Source organism: Nuphar pumila, chromosome 6 (assembly GCF_984573655.1).
Source record: "Nuphar pumila chromosome 6, dmNupPumi1.hap1.1, whole genome shotgun sequence".
NCBI classification, from domain to species: Eukaryota; Viridiplantae; Streptophyta; class Magnoliopsida; order Nymphaeales; family Nymphaeaceae; genus Nuphar; species Nuphar pumila.
In genome coordinates, this window is record NC_143254.1 from 16,828,814 (window position 1) to 16,848,626 (window position 19,813).

Consider the following 19,813-nt stretch of genomic DNA (forward strand, 5'->3'; position numbering starts at 1 on the left):
AGAAATTTGAATTTGTCCATGCACACAAGGCCCTCTGCAGTCCAACCCTAATTAATTGCTAAAGCAGATCCAATCTATTTGGGTCTCTGACCACAATCTGATATGAATTTTGTGGGTCAGGACTAAACAATAGGATCCATTTCCTTGTTGGATGGGATTTGGATATATTTGGTTGGATTCCACTGGATCCAGTCTCAACTCAGACTTTGGAGTTGGAATTTATATGGATTCGGATAGAATTAAATCAAATTTTCCTTTGCCCGTGTGGATACTTTGCGTTCAATCCTTCTGTTTCATGACAATATCACTTTACCCTGATTCGGGCACATATCTCCATATCCAAAACAGACATGGACCCGCTCTACTGAAGGGCCAGGCCCAAAGTAAAAACAGTCAATTGGATCCAATCCATTATTACCAGTAACTCAGCCACTTGCATTGATACTTTGCCAATATGACGTCCAAAATAGGGATGGCAGTGAACTGGGGGAAAACAGGGCCTGCCTTGCTTCGTCCTGTTTGGATCAATGATGGAGGACATGAAACAAGGATGGAGGCGGGGATGAAGGTTAAAATCAAAAGCCGTTCAGGGGTGGAGGGGATAAACTTATGCTTTTTTCCGCCCTGCCTCATCATCCCCGTTAGTAAAATGCTAATATACTCTTTATGGATGACAATGGACTGAGAGAAAACAAGGCCCCACCCCGTTTGGACCAAGGGTGGAGGACATGAAACGGGGATGGAGGTGGAGATGAAAGTTAAAATCAAAACCCGTGCAGGGATGGAGGTTAAGATCAAAACCCATGCGGGGATGGAGGCGAGGTTGGAGGGCAAAATTTTGAGACGGGGCGGGGGTAGATACCTTGTCCCTGCCCCGGTCCACTGCCATCCCTATCCAAAATTGAGAGAGAGAGAGAGAGAGACCAATGTAAGTCCAACATAAGGGTGCATTAGATCAAAACTGATCAGATCTAAATCAGGCATGGGTTTTAGTAGATCCAGATGGTATATAGTATGGTCCATTTCCATTAGCTGGGTCTTGGATCTATATGACGAGCTGTTTTCACTTTTACCATGTAAGACTTATTCAGACCTTTTATTACCATGATTGGAAGCATGGATACAAATCAGTCAGAACTCATCATATCAAACATAGATATTCACATGCTAGCAAAATCCTGATATTAGCCTCAGATTTTAAAAAATCCTGTTTCCAATATATTATGATATTATAACGAATTTTATATTTTAATATCACCAATAATTTAATTTTTATAATTTTCAATTATTATACACTGAGATTTTCTAGATATTATCCTCCAAAAAACTATATGTTTTTTAATTTTTTCAACAAAAACCGAGAACCAGATGTGGCTATGATACACATATAATAAAATGATTTTTTAATGAAAAATACAATAAATTGATAAGATTAGAGTCTTCTAGCTTGCACTAAGTTTTTCTAAGACTAATATTAGTTCTTTTGGCTTTTCACCGAGCGTTACTTAACATTGGCAGAAAAGGAAACAGAATAAGATAAGATGGATAAAAAGGGGCGTTGCGAGAATCGAACTCGCGACCTCTCGCACCCGAAGCGAGAATCATACCACTAGACCAAACGCCCTAACGCTATTGCTAACGCTAATATTTATTAATAATAATAATTGTTCTTCCAGATCATGGGCACAAGTCGGGTTTTGTTGGATTCCGACGAGTCCAAAACCCAAATACCAGGTACGGGCATGAAAACTTCAAATGTAAATATTATTTGAGTCAGTTCGATCCCCACCCGAGCACCCAAATTTATTGTATATCTTAAATTTGAAATCTTGTATATCTTTCCTCAAAAAACAAAATTTCAAATTTATTGCAAGTTGTCCGCTTGCCAAGAAACTTCTAATCAGTGTGACAAATATCGCGAGATTTATGAAAATCTCGCGATAATATTGCGAGATTTACAAAATATCGCGAGATTTATAGAAAAATATAAATACCGTGATTTAAACGTGATATTTACGTTTTAAAATGCTATTTATCGCAAAAAAAATCATGTATTTTTATTTTTAAATACTTTTTATTAATATTTTCTTATAAAAAATATTTTCTTAATTTTTTAATTAAATGTTTTATTGCCGAGATTTTGCCGAAAAAAACACAAGATTTATGGTTTTTTTTCAATTTCTCGCAAGTTTTTGAAAAATGAGAAATTGCCGATAAAAAGGTTTGTCACTATGGTTCTAATACGGAGATTTGTGACATTCATCAAGATAGTGTTACCGGTTAATCCTTTATTGTGTAATCCTAAGTGATTCCTCCCACTAGGCAGGCGGTCTAGGTTCAAATCTCATGGGCGTCACTCCTTGCTCAATCTGAAGCCTGACAACTCCGTGGGCGCAAGAGGTAAGCCCACATAGTTTTACGCTGTCCGGATAGCGACAGTAAGTATGATTAGGTCTCTGATTATGAGGGCGGTCTCTCCATGTTATAAAAAAAAAAGTGTCTCCTCCTATACACGCGCACACACATTTTGTTAATGGAGTCGCACACGTACCGTCTCAAACATGGCTTTTAAACTTGTCATTCTGTCAAAGACATTCTTGCCTAAGGGCCTGTTTGTTTCAGGGGAGCCGTCCGATGAACGAGATCCAGGGCTAGATTAAGGGCCTGCCTATGTAACAGAGTCCAATCGCATGACAGCAATTGCCTTAAATTTTTTTTTTAATTGTGGGCCCATAGAATGCTGTCATGTGATTGGCCTCTGTCACATAGTCACAAGTGCCTTCTATTCCAAAAGCGTGGCCCACAAGAATCATGCTTGCATGGGACCCCCTTTTCCCACAAAAAAAGGCTTCTCCAAGGTGGTATGAATGGGTTTTCACATGAAAACCTGCAGCGGGTGGAAAAATATGTAGCCCACATGGGTGGGCCAAGTGTTGTTATTGGGTCCAATTTAGATCCGATATCCCAATTTCCCTTTTTTATATGAAAATGGTTTGCTTTCCTGTGAAACTAATGGGAACTGACGTTTGGTACACCCCCAAAAAAGGGAAACCACTTTCCCTGGAAAGGGATGCTTAGGCAGAAGTGTTTCCCCATGCTTTAGGCAGAAAAGTTGTTTTTTTTTTTTTATCTATTTTGAGGGCCTTATTACAAATTTCCCATAAAGATGCTTGTTCCACTCCCTTTCAGTGACAATTCCATGCCCCGGTTAATCATGTCTCTTTTTGTCCCTCTTTCATAGGAAAGGGTACGAAACAAACAGCCCTTAAGAATACTGAGCTGAGCCATGCAACCAAAGGCCTTCACCCAAAATCCATAATTTTACTGTCCCCAAAGTTGCCAATGACCCGAGGCAAGGGTCCTTGGTTAATCTAGGCTCAACTAATTACCAAGTAGCTACCCGCATAAGAACCAATGACCAGAAAGTAGCTACATGAGAGCGGATCATGTCCAAGGGACCATGGACAGAAAACTGTCCAAGTTTCCTTAGATACCATCCATCATCAAGATGAACAGCACCCAAAAATTGCCAAAAAAATGGTCCCCATAAAAATTCTCTATGTTGTTCGCTTCCTAGATGAGCGGCATCAATGGCTGAAAGATGGACGGCTGACATTTGTCCAAAACAAGAAGCCTTTGTTGGTTTGTGGCTGCCTTTCTTGTTAAAAATTAATCAGACAGAAAGAGCAACATATCTAAAATGACCATGCCTGGTTATTCAAAGAAGTGTACGCTGGATAATCTAAATCTGGTTCCCGGAAAATCTTGTTTATAAAACTAACAAATTTTGTTCTTTTTTTTAAAAATACTTGAAAAAATATCAGTATATTACAACGTAAAAATATCCACACACACAAGCGCGGGCTTTTGCACACACACATGCACACTTACACATGAATAATAACAGAAACGACCCTTGGATCGTACTTTCTGATGTAGAACATGGTTTTTTGAGGGGTGAAAATTCAACACATGAAGTTATTGATTTTTCAATCCTCGGAAAATCCAATCTACATATCGGAAGTTCAGATGTGCAGAAAAAGAAAAGAAAGAAAGTGCTTCACTCGTGGCTTCCATAGCCAATATTTTCCTTATGTATATTATGTATAAAGAAAGTGTAAGAATATGCAAAAATACTGAAGTGTTTTTATGGGGTTAATAGTGGGAGATGAGTGATATTTTTAAGATAGGCGATCTTCTGAAAATATCACACTTTCAGGAATAGATTGGGCACCAGAGTTACCCTGGTAAAATCATTGATATTTTCAAAATATTGCCAATACTTTCGACATGAATACCATGATAACTCAAATGCTGCAAAAGAAGCCACTTGAACAAAAATGGATTTGTGCAACATTCTAACTGGAATTCAACCAACAGAGTCGTTTGCTCCTCACCAACTTCTGCACAGAAAAGTATTCCAAAAGCAAACACAACCACCATGATTATAATTTAAAGATTTATTCATCATGAATCCAGAGCATCAACCATTCAAGCCAAGAGTGCAGAACAGAAACCACATAACCATGTCTACCCACCTTGTGACAAAGACACGTTCAGGAATGACTTTTTTTCCATGAAGGAGAAACCGCATCCAGGATCAAACACCTGGCCATGCTGGTCTTATAGCCTGCTGTACCTACAGTCTTAATGCCGACCTGGAGCATAAAACTCCGAATGACCCCTCGTCCCCTAGGGAGAGCCTCCTGGCTTCTCCTTACGAAGAGGGTATCCACATAGGGACTAATACTTGGGGTAGGAGAAGAGCTCCCTATCCACATTAAGTTATAAAGAGCATAGATCCTTGTTCTTGGAAGACAAAGAATACATGACAGACATAAGGCATCTATAAGATGACGCAGGTAGCAGTAGGCCCGCTGTGCCTATGAAAATGAATGGTTTCATGTGCTCCTGGACGCTTTTATTCATCGGACTTAAATAAGTTCTCAACCAGCTGGGAAATGGTCAAAAGCTCCAGGCGCCATTCTTGGTTCTCGGGGAATATTGTTGGTGTTTCTAGCATTGTCCACGTTGTGCAGGAGCTGCATGAGCCACTGGAATGCTGTTGGATCATCCTGGAAGATATCAAAAACATCAAGTTACTCATTTCATTCATGTAGATTCTTCAATTAAAGCTGTTGAAATTTTTAAAAGCTGATGGGATCTTCACAAAAACATCAGTCAGTTTGTTTTGAAGTAGTTAAACGTCACGTATTCAAGCATCATCGTTCAGTTTCCATGACCTATCTCTTCCAAAAAAAATTGACTGCGCTGAAAGAGTCCGCTTCAGGCATTATTACAACAGATCATATTATAAATGAAGGATCAGGTGGGGGACTAAGAAAATCTATGGTCAATTGGTCTCTGAACGGCTCAGATTGAGGCGAGAAGTGGGAGAATCTTAGGATTCCTTGGTGCCTTATTTCTACTTACAGAAGACCTTTTTGTGTGTTACATGAATGGTGTAACGACTGCCCTGGTGTCTCTGACATGGACACGGTGAAATTGAATTCTCTGTGAAGATGCAGACTACCAAAAAAACGAAACAAAAAGGAGAAGGGATGAGATGGAAAGAGTTTGTCAAATTATGGTAACACATATGAAAGAATGGTACCTTACATGCACATGCTTTTTGTTGGGTGCAACAGGCCGATGAGGCCCTTCAAAATGTTGCATGCCTTTCAGAAATAACACTTAAGAGAAAAGTAGCAACTTAACAGTCTAAGTAGGCCAAATGATTTTACATCATTGGTCTAATTCTCTCTTAGATTCTACACTTCCATCTCCTCTACCTTCAACACATGCTTCCTATTAGCTTTCTTTCTCATTTTCTCTCTTCTTGCATTGTTTACAGTGGATCAATACTGTGTAAGAGAGGAAGCCTTATTATCTCTATTTCTAATATTTAATGGTTAAGGGTCGCCATTGTAACATGTGAGGTTTTCAAAAAGATCAAGGAGAGCAACATGCATGATTAGTGTGACAAGTGGTGGAATTTGACACAATTTTATAGACAACTAGATCTACATGTTACAGATTCAGTCACATCATACACAAAGTCTGGAGAGTAGCATGATCACAAAGCTCATGCATAGCAAAACACTGCAGCTACTTCAGATTCTGAGGGAAAGCTTCATTTCTCAAGAGGCAACCAAAAAGATCTAGGACAATTTTAAGCCTGTCAATATATATGAGCAACCAGCTTGAAGATGGCAACCATAACCTATCATATTTTGCTACTTACAGCAGTTTAGGGTAGATGGGCACTGTTTTATTAACCTCAAGCTGGTTATGGGAGCATGTATGGCAATAGCTAAAGAAGGGGATAAGTTTGATTCATCAACACATTTATGTACTATCATATTACACATCAGTGTTGATATTTTATTACTAAACTATCCCCAAACACCAAAAGATGAATTTAGTTCAAATAGACATTTTCCCAAACAAGGCATGAAAATGGATGTCAACAAGTTATACAACCACAGGATAAAAAGATCCAAAAGAAAAACAGAATGAGTCACAGTCACAGTACTCCACAATGAAGGTGATGCAAAAGGGATTTATGATCAAGAAGAACGTAAAAAGGAATAGAGCATCTCCATTTTATGTCCCTTGAAGCATAAAAGAACCACCCAAGAGCAAATGACAATGACAACATATTTGAAATAAGAAACAAACCAAAATCAAAACACGAATCGGATAGGAAGTAAAAATGGAATCAAATAATAAACCATTCTACGCTATATTTTTTAACCACTTATGAAATGTATGATCAACCTACATTCCGAGTAAGATACGAATTAAAAATATTATAATCACACTCCAAACTTGTGTATACAACTATTGTACTGTATAACATCAACTTTTGGCCTCTAAATGTCAAAAGAACTCTTTGATGTTTGGTTTCAGTTTTTGTTTTGAGTGTGTTGCAAATCCTAAAGTGCTTAGTCATCATATTATGAAACAGTAGAATTTGTAAGTTGGTAAAGTTTACATGAAAAAATTAATCTAGAAATCCTTGGATACTCAAAGAAGAAAAGAAAAAGCAGGAGAAAAGATGTAAAACCATAATTGTCACTCTTTTCAATGAAAGGTACGTACTAGTGAGCCATTTTTCAAAATGTTCTAAAGCTTTCTTTCAAGAACTAAAAACGTAAAGCCTATCGTTGGAAATCCTGATTTTTTTTGGTCTAGGAGTTAAGATTTTCAACACATCCTAATCTAAACTAATCTAAAGGGAGGATAGGTAGCTTACGTGCAAAACATAAGGAAAACATACAATGTCGGAAGAGATACTCCAATCACGTTTTGGAAGTGAAGTATTCCAATTTCTGTGCTGGTGAGAAGAAAAATTACAAACAGACAGCTAGCAAAATACTAACATTATTTGCTTTACCAAATTCTTTTATCCCAGTCCCTGCTAGTTCACACACATTGCAGGGTTTGACACAAGTGAAAATCAAAGGCTATATTCTTGTTAATTCAGAACACGACACTTGATAACTGCAGAATAGAACACATCAAACTTATCAAAAGAGTTTGTAAAACAATGTACTTGTAAAAAATCTCACCCGTAGGCAATTCAGGAATGTCATATCCCTTAAAATATCAGGAAGGCATTTCTTCATAGCTTCACAAGCCCTGAACATATGGAAACAAATGCCTAAACAACACCGTAAAAAAATCACAAAACAATATGGCACGAGTAGTCATGTTAGCTAGGTGAGATTATGGACAGACCTTGGATCATCTGAGAGTCTAAGATAACAACGAATTATATGCTTCAACAGTCTCGCCGAAGGCTGCTCAGTTAGTGAAGCAACCATAATACCCAGAGCACGACCAACAGCGAAAAAACGCTCTGCAGTAGCACAGACGTAGGCTAGCCCAACATCATCCAACAAAATTTTCTCAACTATGAAGGTAGCCACCTGAAGAGTGAATGACATCAACTAAAATGCATGAGTTGCAATTCAAAGTTTATTATCCTTCTTTTGTGCATAGACAATATAGATACATACATTATATACACACACACCCGTGTGCAGGTGTGTGCTTTTAACCTGTCACATAGATACGGCTGCGGATACGGGGATACAACCATTCTTATGAAAGTTTTCAATATGACTAGTACATAAGAGGACATAGTATGGGGGCCAAAATGGAATGTCTTTGTGACATAACTTTAAACCCTTATCTCTAATGTAAATGATGACATAGACCTTTAGGTACCTATAATCATATTATCACTGCGTCTACACCACAAATACATGTTTGCTGTGTGTTTGAAGAGTATGTGTTTGCCATGAACTGTTGAAAAAAAGATAAACTTTTGAGGATTAGGCAAGAGAAAGACAGAGCTAGAGCATGCAGAAAGCTCTAAACTAATCAATAACCATGGCAGGCTTCCAGAGGTGCAAGTGCCTAGATGTCCTTAATTAATGTGAAACATAACATGACTAAATTACAACTCACACACAAAATAAAGCATAGCTCTAAGAGACTGGAGGAGGGAGAGAAGAAGAAAAAACAAAAGAAAGAAAAAGACAGAAAATCTGTCTTGTCTAACTTCTCAAGTCATGAAACTTTTCAGTAAGGCATCAAACTAAATAATGTAAAAAATACAACAAGATGAGCAGGCTGCAAAGGAGTGTGTTTTGCTTCAGATATTTAAACAATTGTTTGCCTGGATATTTACTATTGGAATACTCACAGTTTTTGAAAGTTCACTACCAATTTCCATTGTGCGCAGGCAAAGAGGAATTACTTCAGTTGCGAGTAGAAAATTAATTGCTTCTGCGTCATCCACCTGTACAAGAATATAATCACATATTCACATTACAGGCAGAGAATCACAAAACAAACAAATGTTCTGGAAAGCAAGGATGATAAATCCCTTTTTTCAGTTTGTATGTGAAACATTTATTGACTTCCTTGGGGCCAATTTTCATATATGTTACATGCTTATCTCTGGGTAATAATGATACTCAAACATGGTAGCTGAAAATCAGGAAAGCAAGGATGAAGGTTTGTTTCCCCGGGGGCCAGGGGATAAGCCCTCAGAGTTTTACGCTGCCAGGACAGTGACCGTAAGTACGGCATGTAGAGCCAGCGCAACTAGGTCTATGATCCTGCGTTGGTTTCTCCGAGTAAAAATAAAAAAAAGGGTTGTCTCAGTGCCCATTAGAATTATAGCCAATCACAGAGACTAACCTGGTGATCTAACTAAAAAAATCTTCTCATATAAAAATACAAAGCCAATCACAGAGACTGAACACAGAAAAGAGTAAACAACCATGGTACCTGAAAATCAGATTCGACTCTCATTTGCATTAAATTTTCAGAACTTGGTGAGAAAGCTACTGATTCAGAACTTGGCATTGTCTTTTGCAAACCTAACAGAAAAGCAGCTATCCATATACTCAACAAGGAATTAGACTAGCCCGATTCAACAATCTTATGATTCTAGTTACAAGCTCATTTACCATCAATTTAAAGATGAGGAGGATCTTGAGAGTCCATCAACATAAAGTGGAGATGAGAAAACATCATGACTGGATGGATTTGTGATTTATTTTCTTCTGAAACAATATAACTAAGACACCGTGAACATCTTTCAAGAGTTCTTTCAAAATATATCCTCATCGAAGGAATTGAAGAAATCCAAGTTAGAACTAATGTTTGGTAAAAAAGTAAACATCACATAAATCACTAGTGATTAAAACTTGCAAAGACGTGTCAAAAGCCTTGGGTAGAGACTAAAATCTGTTCTATCTCTAGTTCCAAATTATCAGTGACTCCTTAATGGAAGATCAACTATAGGCAGCAATACTACACTAAGTAGGAGATACTAATAACACTGGCTCAAGAAGTTTTAGATATCCATGGCCACAACGGATGCCATCAAAGTTAACTAGACAATTCTACCGCTAAGAACTCCGAAAATTCTAGGTGTCACACATCAATTTTCATCAGAAAAGATGTATTAATTAGCAATCACTATGGAAACCACACCCACAATTAGAGTTTACACTTATAGATATTAAAAAGAACCACATTAAATATGACTTGGACATTTTCTAAAGTATCTTTGGTGGCAAAAATTAATGCAGGTAACAAACATGATATAAAAAAGAGAGGCAAAACAAGTTAGTGTAACTTAACGTGCAATAAGGACCACGATAATAAAAAAGCATTCTCTCTCTCTCTCTCTCTCATGGACATAAACTCATACACTAAATATGTTAAGAGTATAGTTGCCAAAAATGGTTACGAGGTACCGGTATGGGCACATGATGGCTTAAAAATTTCAGATACACTTTTATTATAAGTTTTAATATACATCGATACAATTTCCAAAAAGTTGATACAAAATATATAATTCTATAAAGATACCTACAAATTAAAATAGTTAAACATAATATATAAATCAATAATTATTGTATACATTTTTTATAAATTATAATATTTAAAAATATTAACAAAATGGAGTCTTTATAAAATCAAATTGTTGATTGTATGCAAAAATGTTAATAGAAATTAATTTGATACTCATTGATAATGTAATAGAAACATGTTTCTATTTAAGATGGTACACATTTCTTAAGTAACTGGAATGAGTTTCTTAAACATTTGATACTTCTGTTTTTGGTTTAGGAGATGAGGTTCATAGCGGTATCTGGTGTTAGTATGTTTGATACACAATACGCTAAGGTGGATTGAGTACCAATGCAACTATGTTTTAGAGATAGAGATCGGAATAAATCCAACATTTCAGCCTAATTTGAGGGAGTGAGAGGGGGGAGATGATTGGATTCTTCTTCAATTATTTAAAAATTTATATTTAAGGATACCAATATATATAAACAAGTATAAGATACACCCATTAAATAGAGACAGAAGCATCCATTTTGAGATTTGTATTTAAGGAAACTGAAAAAAAATAACTTTATTAGATCAAATTCAAGTCACCTATAAATGCGTCACCAGCTACAATAATATATATTTTGTTCAAGCATGAATACCTTCCTCCTTTGCTCTGTAATCTGCCTCAGGAAGGATCTCAAAGACAAGAGGTGACCCTCACAAGAAGATACCATAGCACATACTAATCCATTAAATATTAAATATAGAAGTATCCTTACTACCTAAGTGATACAGTCATCGAAATGAGGAAAAACTAGTTGGTATTGAAACAACCTATCATACAATGGCATGAACTGTTTCATTCATGATTCAAGAACCAAAATAAGCACATAATAACGTGAGGATTAGGCAACACAAAAATACCTTAACTAGTGCACCAATCACTCCTAAGCTGGTGAGTCTCAAATACTCAAACGGTCTTGACTGACTTGTGGTATTCAGAAATGGATACAGGTACAACGGCATATGTGCTAAAAAGAAACGACATCAAAGCTTTCATTAGCCATTCACAAACTTCAAATTAATCAACAAAGTCAGATGAAGATTATGAAATATGATAACATGGATAAAGTCAAAAGCATAATCTTTTCTAGTGCACGAAAACTATTAAAAGAGATATCTACAAATTGCTAGGACTTCCACAGTTTAAAATGCGAAACAAACTGTAGAGTTATAAAATTATCATTTAAGCAGTAGGGCCCTATCTCTGAAAACATAGCATCAATGCTATAAGGGTTGGAGGACAATCCAATCATTTGCTTGGAATGAAACTCGCGTATAGAAAAGGATAGATACATTCATATACGCATGCAAAACACACACAGACAAATACAAACATGTACACAAACATTTGTGTGAATCTATATAGGTATAGATAGGTAGCTAGGTCTCTGAAAAAAATCACAGAGCATACAAACCCTGCAGAGTTCAGTTTGGTTGAATAAGAAAAAGGTGAGAAACAAACATTTTTTATACAAACAACACCCTAAAAGGTCCATATTTCAATATATGTAGGACAGGAAATAGTTTGAAAGGTACACAAATGAGTTTGGTATAGTGTTGATCTTTAGAATCTCAAACAATAGACACCATCAGCTTGGAGTGGTGTAATCCACAATTTAGATGTGTCGTCCATTAAACTCACATACTTACTGTCGTTAGACTTGACATTTTGCCAATTGGCCTCAGCTCTCTCCCAAATGTTAATGTGTGTGTGTACTTTTTATGGGAGAAGATATGGTGGTACATATTTTTAGCCATTGGATCATCCCTCATCCAATGACTTTCTTGTTTCTTTATAGAGGTGTCCATTCTGGCTAAAGCTGGCTCCCACCATCCCACACTTTTTGGAAACCTGCCAACTCCCTCTCTCTCTCTGCATATGTATATTTATTGCAATAGGTACATGCATCAGATAGGATCATAGGATAACAAAAGGAATTAATTCAGATCAAATCATAAAAGTTTTGAATCTTAATTTCAAATAAAAACAGTAGATCTAAATATAAATTTAGATGCATGTCTGATTTAACGAGGTAAGATTGAATTCAAGTTTAAAATATGGTACCATTGGATCTAGTAAGAAAAGAATAAAAACAAGTCATTTACATGAGAAATTGCAAGAAAAATAGATTTTGAATCTTTGATCCAAATTCAAAGTGGAACCAAGTTAAAAGGGTTAAAATGCTAGGCTGTTTTTGGTTTAAATCCACCATATAGCTCAATTTAACATATTTGTATCTAACGCACATAACCATTTCAGTCTTACTTATGGATCAGTATATGGGGAATACCTTTTGAACCTAGACCAGATGTTTGGTTATATTTAATTCGGTGCACCCTAATACCGAACCAAGTTACAACTGTTCCATTTAAGATATTTCTTTTGATGACAAGATTTATTTAACAGAACTTGTAAATGGAACAAGCTACATAAAAATGGTGAAGAGAGAGAGAGAGAGAGTTAGAAAAGTCTCATGAAAATAAATGGGACGTTCTCAATGAACGTCAAAAAGTTAAAACTTTTGAAGTTTTCAAAGTTTTTTTTACCTTTAATGCATGCTAGGTGTCATCTTTAAAACTTAGCTGGCTCCTTGCCTTCGGTGTCCATGCTAGACACCTTATGAAGAAACAATAAACAACCGTTGGATCAAAGATGATTCAACGACTAAAAATTCAGTACCATCATATATATTCTTCCTACATTTATTTCTTACACTTACATTTGTATATTTGTTTATTTATTTAGCATGACCTACTTAGGACTTGGGGGCATCAAATTACAACAAAAAATTTGACAATATCTTGGTCATCTCACCGTGACATATTAAATTGTTGGATATGGTGAAAGCCATATTCAAGGAATTCTTCACAGTTATACCAAAGTTATAACCACCATACTTAATAAAAATTGAATTATGGTGAATTAAATATTGTAGAAGGTTCGCTGCATATATTGGAAATACAAAAAAATTGCACATTCATTCAAATGCAATGCTAAGGGTACCTTTACCTTTGATGGCTATCTTTAACTGATAATCACAACTTCACCAATATCAAATATAACAATTTTTTTGCTAAAAAGCAATTTCAAATTTGGTGTTTATGTCCTCTAAAGTTAGGTGATTTGCTTTTTAACCCATATGTTTTTAAAATAAGAATTATCTCAGCCAGATGTTAGACATTTATCATTTTTGTTATCATATATTTATAAGTTCGCTATCAGTATCCATTTTCATCTCAATGGCAGTCTAAGCATTTGGAGTTTTGTCTCACCAAGCACCTTATATAGGGACAAATTGAAATTTCAACCTCATTTTCTCATTTAATAAAAAAAAAGAAATGTTATATTTGCAAACCTTGTTGCAAAGAAATGTAAAAAGAAGCCTATCCAAAATATATTCATTTTTCAATCCCTATTACAATGCCAAAAGGAGTTAACAGTCAATGGTTAATGCCAGCAAACATGAGAGTTAAGAGAAAAAAGGCACTATAGATTTAATTAAAGAATCAAACTTACATTCTAATAGCCCATGAAATTGATTGTCCCGAGTATTTATGCTTTTCCATTCAAAGCACATCTCATGTTGCGTAAAATGCATTATGTAAAGGCAATAGATGAATATATGTAGATATTATTGATGCAGAAATGGTAAATGCCATTAAACAACCCCTTGGCCATGGAATGTGCATTTTATAGAGATCCAAAGTCCATACCATGAAAAATTAAAATTTCAAATTGCCAACTTTTGCAAAGGCCAAATTCATCCTTTTTGAGAAACCTTGAGACTATTATATATTTAAGGAATAGCAACATAGAGGCCTTGTGCGCAAGAATTTTATCACTAAGGTGTCAGTGTCAATTCTAAAATTTGGCCTTTATTGTGATAGATAATTGGTAAAACACAAAAGAACTTGCAAAAATTGATCAATGAGAATTACCATTGAGGAAAAGTGTTTTTGTTTCTGGATGTGAGGCTACACACTGAAACAATAAAGAAAATAGAAGTTTGTATTAAATACATGAAACAACTCAATCACAAACAGTTAATAAAAAATATAAAAAAGGACTTATTAATCCTAATGTGGAATGCCTCCATTTAGAACCAAGTGCAAAAGCTAACTTTGTTTCCAATAATGAATTATTCTAAGCTAACCACAAAATGCATAATACAACAAAAAAAAGACAATTAATAAAATGTTTGTCTATGGTCAAACTATTCATGAATGTTTGAATTGTCAATTATGACAACCTTCAGACTTAAAAAGTTTTTTTGGCATGGTCTCATAGAACATACCTGAGATAATGAAATAATAAAAAAATCTAATATCATTAAGAATAAAGATAAGTAGGAAATTTCACCTGAAGAAGTGCAAGTGCATTGCAAACTCTATTGGATGCAATAGGGGAGAGATTTGGTGGTGAAAGCATAGGATATATGGCAATTATCTCCTGAAAAAAGAGCTCACAAAATTGTCAAGAAATACTTTGACAAAAAAGAATAGCTAAAAGTGTTTCAAATCAAACATGCCAAGAATGTGCTTTCAGATGAACACTTTTTTTATTACATGTAGAGATTATCATCATCCCAAGACATAAAATTTACCACATTTTTCAAAATGGGAAGTAGAAAACAAATAGGGTATGTGTTTAAGCCTTTAGGTTATATTTTAAGGAATAAAAAAAGATTAAGATTATAGATTTAGCAAAATAACACCCCAAACATCTACATTTGTTTTTTAATTTCATAAATCTAGGTGTATATTAGATTAACATGTTTTAGGTTTCTTAAATAAATTCAATTTTCATTTATCTAGTTTTAATAGCCAAACACTCATAAATAAATAATTTTTAATTTTCCAACATCTTCATTTATCTGGATATTTTTGTCTAACCAAACAGGACCTTAGGATACATGTATCATTTATTTATTTTCCTTAACATCTTGGGAAGATAATAAAATGATATTTTATCAATGTAATATCAAGTCATGTCTTAGTCATTTCACATTATCCAATCCCAGGAGAAACAATTTGTTCACTTAGGAAACTTCAAACTTTTTTTTTTCATTTTTTTTGTTTCTCTTGTAGTCAAACATTTAGCCTTCTTCATTAAGACATGCTTAGCTTTTTTATTCTTTATTTTCACATTCACTACCCAATGTGATAAATTCAAATAAAGATTTACAATACAAAAATAAATTTTAATAAAATGAAGAACTTCTTATCATGAAAACTCTCTCTAAAAAATGAATTTTAAAATGCTAGTAGTTGGTTTGAGACTTATGAATTCTTTGTTGCTGATAATGAGCCAAATATGCATTTGTACTCAAGATATGGTGCTAGGCATTTTTATAGAGCCAAAATGACATATCTTATTATACTTTAATTTGATTTAGTTATAGCTCTTAGTCATATTATGCATCATTACTTAATAGTTGAAAAATGCTTAAGCATTTGAGATATTTTTCTAGTTTCGTAATATAGCTATAGTGTTAAATCATGAACCAAATTTTATAAAACAATTCTTTGCTTAGCAATCCTATGATTGCCTATTATTAATTATTTAACCAATTTTGAATCAAATATACCTAGATTACCAAGACATAGGTGAAAGCCTAGTATAATATATTGATAAATATCACGAATAACTCAAGTCCAACCCAATAAAAATGTGATATCTTGATCAAAATGCATGCAAAAGGTTCTTTATAGATTTACAGGATTTTTAACATCTTAACATTCACTATGAAGGTAACTCTGTAGCTAACTGAACTGTAAAGCATCTTGTAACAAAAGGCTGTTTGTCATGAGATTGAGTCTTCATGTTTGTTCACTCTTTTATTCTTGTATTTGCAGAAGATTAAGATATTGTTAACAATATAATTTTTTAATGAATTACCTTCCAAGTTTTTTATGCACATCATATTTATCTTTTTTTAGTAATATTATCTATATAATAATATTTAAGTTTTTAAATTATTTAATTCGATGTTTAGTAAATCTCGTGATCTATGTAGAAGAGAATTAAATCGATAAACACCAATATGAATTTCTAATATCTTAAAAGATTGATATTTTAATTTGAAATCTAATACCACTAACCATGACATTAAACAAACCATGACAACACATTCATTAAGTTTAGAGAGAAAACTAACCTGCATCAGTGCTGCAATTGTTCCAAATGAATGCCAAAGCATGGGAGCTAAATCTTGAACTAACTCTCTTTTCTACAATAAGAACAAGTTATATATGAAATTAAAATAATAAGCTGACAAAGCACAAATAACCTATTCTATTGTCATGCAATTAAAGATGCATGGTTTTTATTAATACTTCTGAAGAGTGAATGGTTTTTATTTATCAACCCATCATTTTACATATGAAATAGTTGAAACTCAAATGTGTCTCATGTGTTGGTGGACTTCAAGTAATTAATTTTAGAAATTATGAAAATTTAAATTTCATGAATTGGATGCATTTAATTTTGTGAACTGTTTCTTGATAAGTATTCTCATAAAAAAGTGAATTGCTTAAAGATAGTTGTCACAAATATGTAAATCATAGTTGACATATTAGTCTTAGCAATAGGTTGAATTTTTTTTAGAGATATAATAGTGTTTTCTATAAATCTAAGAAAAAACATAAATTTTTTTGCAAGTTCAAAGAAATATAAAAATAAAAAATAATGAAAAAATTACTAATTGTTTTTTCAAATAACGGCGATGATAGAAAAGTTTAATCAAATGACCGAGAGAAACTTAATAAAAGCATCTTAATATTTTAAAATTAAAATCACTATAAAATACTGTGTTCATTTTTTTTTTAAATTTATTTTCATAATATCAATATGATTTCAAAACATCGATACTAAGACATACATGTCCATAGTATAATATTGCAAAAAATTATAAGACAAGAACTTTTAAAAATTTATGATAGTAGGTGGGAAGGTGTATGTAAATGTATGTGTATAAACATGTGGAATTTGTTATGCCATACATTGTATAGAGAATTGTAAACAAAAAGTGATTAGTAAATAAACAAATATAAAATGTTATAATAAAAATGCTTTCTTGCAAAATATCAACAAATTTTTGTCTTCTTAGTAAAGAAACTAAAATGACCATCTATGCTCCAGTTTTCTTCCTTTTTAGCTTGACAATAATGCAGACAATCGTATGAATATTGTCCTTGTCAAAAATAATTTATGGCATTCTAACAATAGAGATGAGTGATTCTTGCATTTAAATAAGGAAACCATTTGACAAGGGCAAACTTTGTGTTAGCCATTTGATTATGGCAATTGTCTCAATAGTTTGGTTGAAAATAACATGAATGCCAATGGTGTTTATAATAAAGGAAATATACATGAATATAATCACGATTTTGACAAGTAAATAGAATGAGCATGACTAATTATTTTTTCAGAATTTTCTTAAATTATATTACTTATAATAGAGGATGATATAAATTAATGGGTGCTCCTATGGTGGTATATAACTAATGGGTGCTTCTATGATGATATCGCACCACCATAACTTATGGTAGTACACACTTAATTTACATATATATATAAGCTCCCAATGCAAAATCTAACCCTTGGATCATGTTTAACATGTTCCATTTACTATTTTCATGTGTTAAGGTTGATTGAAATATGATATTTTATACCATTTCTAGACCACTCTTATTTTCATGAATTGTGAGTCGTCGACATGATGAAACCTTCTAGCATAGTAAATAAACCATGCTAAACACATGTATGGTTAGATCTACCATGTGGTGGCTCGATCCATACAAACAAGAGTGTGTATCACCATATGGTATCATGGTATAAAACCACCTTATATTTTTTCATAACTAAAAAATATGTATATATTGTTGGTTGTCTAGATTATATTACATAGTAAGATATAATTTAATAAATAAAAACATAATTACATACATGTGCTATGTATGTATATGCATAACATTTTATCGTGCACATTACTTGGGATTGAGTAGATCAGAACATCAAAAGTTGCATTCTAACAACACAAATAATTATTTAACATGGTTAACAAGAAACAAAGATCTAAATTTTAAAGTTGCCTATTGTAAATTAGATGCTAGTTACAATGTTTTGGTGTTATTTGTGTGCATGTGTGAACAATACATAAGATTAATAAAAATTTGTTCTTAATAAAACTAAGCTATAGTTATGCATATGTGAATGCACACACAACGCTACAATAGCAGAAAATATTATTTTGAGTTATATGCTCAACCTTTAGCAAGATAAAATAATTTGTACATGATTATATTTCAAGATCTCAATAATAAAATCAAAGCATAAAATAATGCCATAAGAGGGAACATGCATTTCTTAATACTAATAACCCTCATGGGATTCCTCAGGCCTCTTAGATATGATATCATCAACCAATCATTTAGCTATATCTTTATTGCCCTCACATACAAAAACATAAGATCCTAAAAAACCTCAATGCTAAAAACACCAAAATAACAAGAATTCATAACAAAAGTCAAAAGTGGACAATAAATTCATTCAAATAATACAACTTGAAGCAGATTGAACTTATTATGAAGAAGAAACTCTATCAGACACAATGATGAACATAAAAAATACGACATGCATCAATTCACCAATGACTTTTAAAAGATGATCTTAAAAATATAAGAATTAAAATAAAATAGCACATTAAGAAACTGAGACCAAGATGGTAACTTAAGATTAACAAGAATAAAGCTTTTATATCAACAAGAAAATCAAATATATTTAAATGGATAAAATAACATTGTTTTCCAATACAACAACAAATATTAGAGAGAGAAAGCTAAACCAATTTAGACAATTAAAATAACTCTTTAGAAACATCAATAAATCAAAAAGAATGAAAAGAGTTACATGAGATCACAACTAATGAAAAAAAAATCAAAAGCAAGAACATCTACTTGAAAACTATCAATGTTTCACAACCACCATCATAAAACTAGAAAAAAAACAACTCAAACTTAACAAAAAACAACAAAATTAATAAAAAAAAACTAAAAATAAATCACTAAAACCATATTCATTTCTAAAAAGCATGAAAACCATGTCAACAAGCAACAACAAATCAAGATGTGTGCAACAAATTGACAAAAAAAAAACTTAAAATCCACCAAAAATCTAGAGAGAAAGTTAAAAAAAGAGTTGGGTGGCAAAGCAAACCACCTTAGAAAGAACAAGGAGTGCTTTTTCTCTTTGTTCAGGATTGTTGAGTTGTAGAATTAACTGCTCAATCGTTGCCATCCTTCTATCCCTACCCGACTGAGTGTAAGAGGAGGTGTCACTAGAAGAATGGGTATTTGTGGTGAATGGAGAAAGGCTGGCCAT

General features: G+C 33.6%; 1 protein-coding gene and 1 non-coding gene across 2 annotated transcripts; both read right to left on the bottom strand.

Moving 5' to 3' along the window:
- Nucleotides 1-1,552: 1,552 nt before the first annotated feature.
- Nucleotides 1,553-1,624, bottom strand: TRNAP-CGG (transfer RNA proline (anticodon CGG)). Its single transcript has one exon. It is a non-coding gene; the product is annotated as a tRNA-Pro (tRNA).
- A 3,322-nt stretch (nt 1,625-4,946) lies between these two features.
- On the bottom strand, nt 4,947-19,813 carry LOC149834134 (uncharacterized). Its single transcript, XM_090009287.1, has 9 exons — nt 19,652-19,813; nt 16,590-16,661; nt 14,792-14,881; nt 14,371-14,413; nt 11,293-11,399; nt 8,717-8,812; nt 7,744-7,934; nt 7,575-7,644; nt 4,947-5,075 (listed from the first exon to the last, which is right to left on the bottom strand). The coding sequence occupies exons 1-9, from the start codon at nt 19,811-19,813 to the stop codon at nt 4,947-4,949; spliced, it is 960 nt and encodes a 319-aa protein (XP_089865413.1).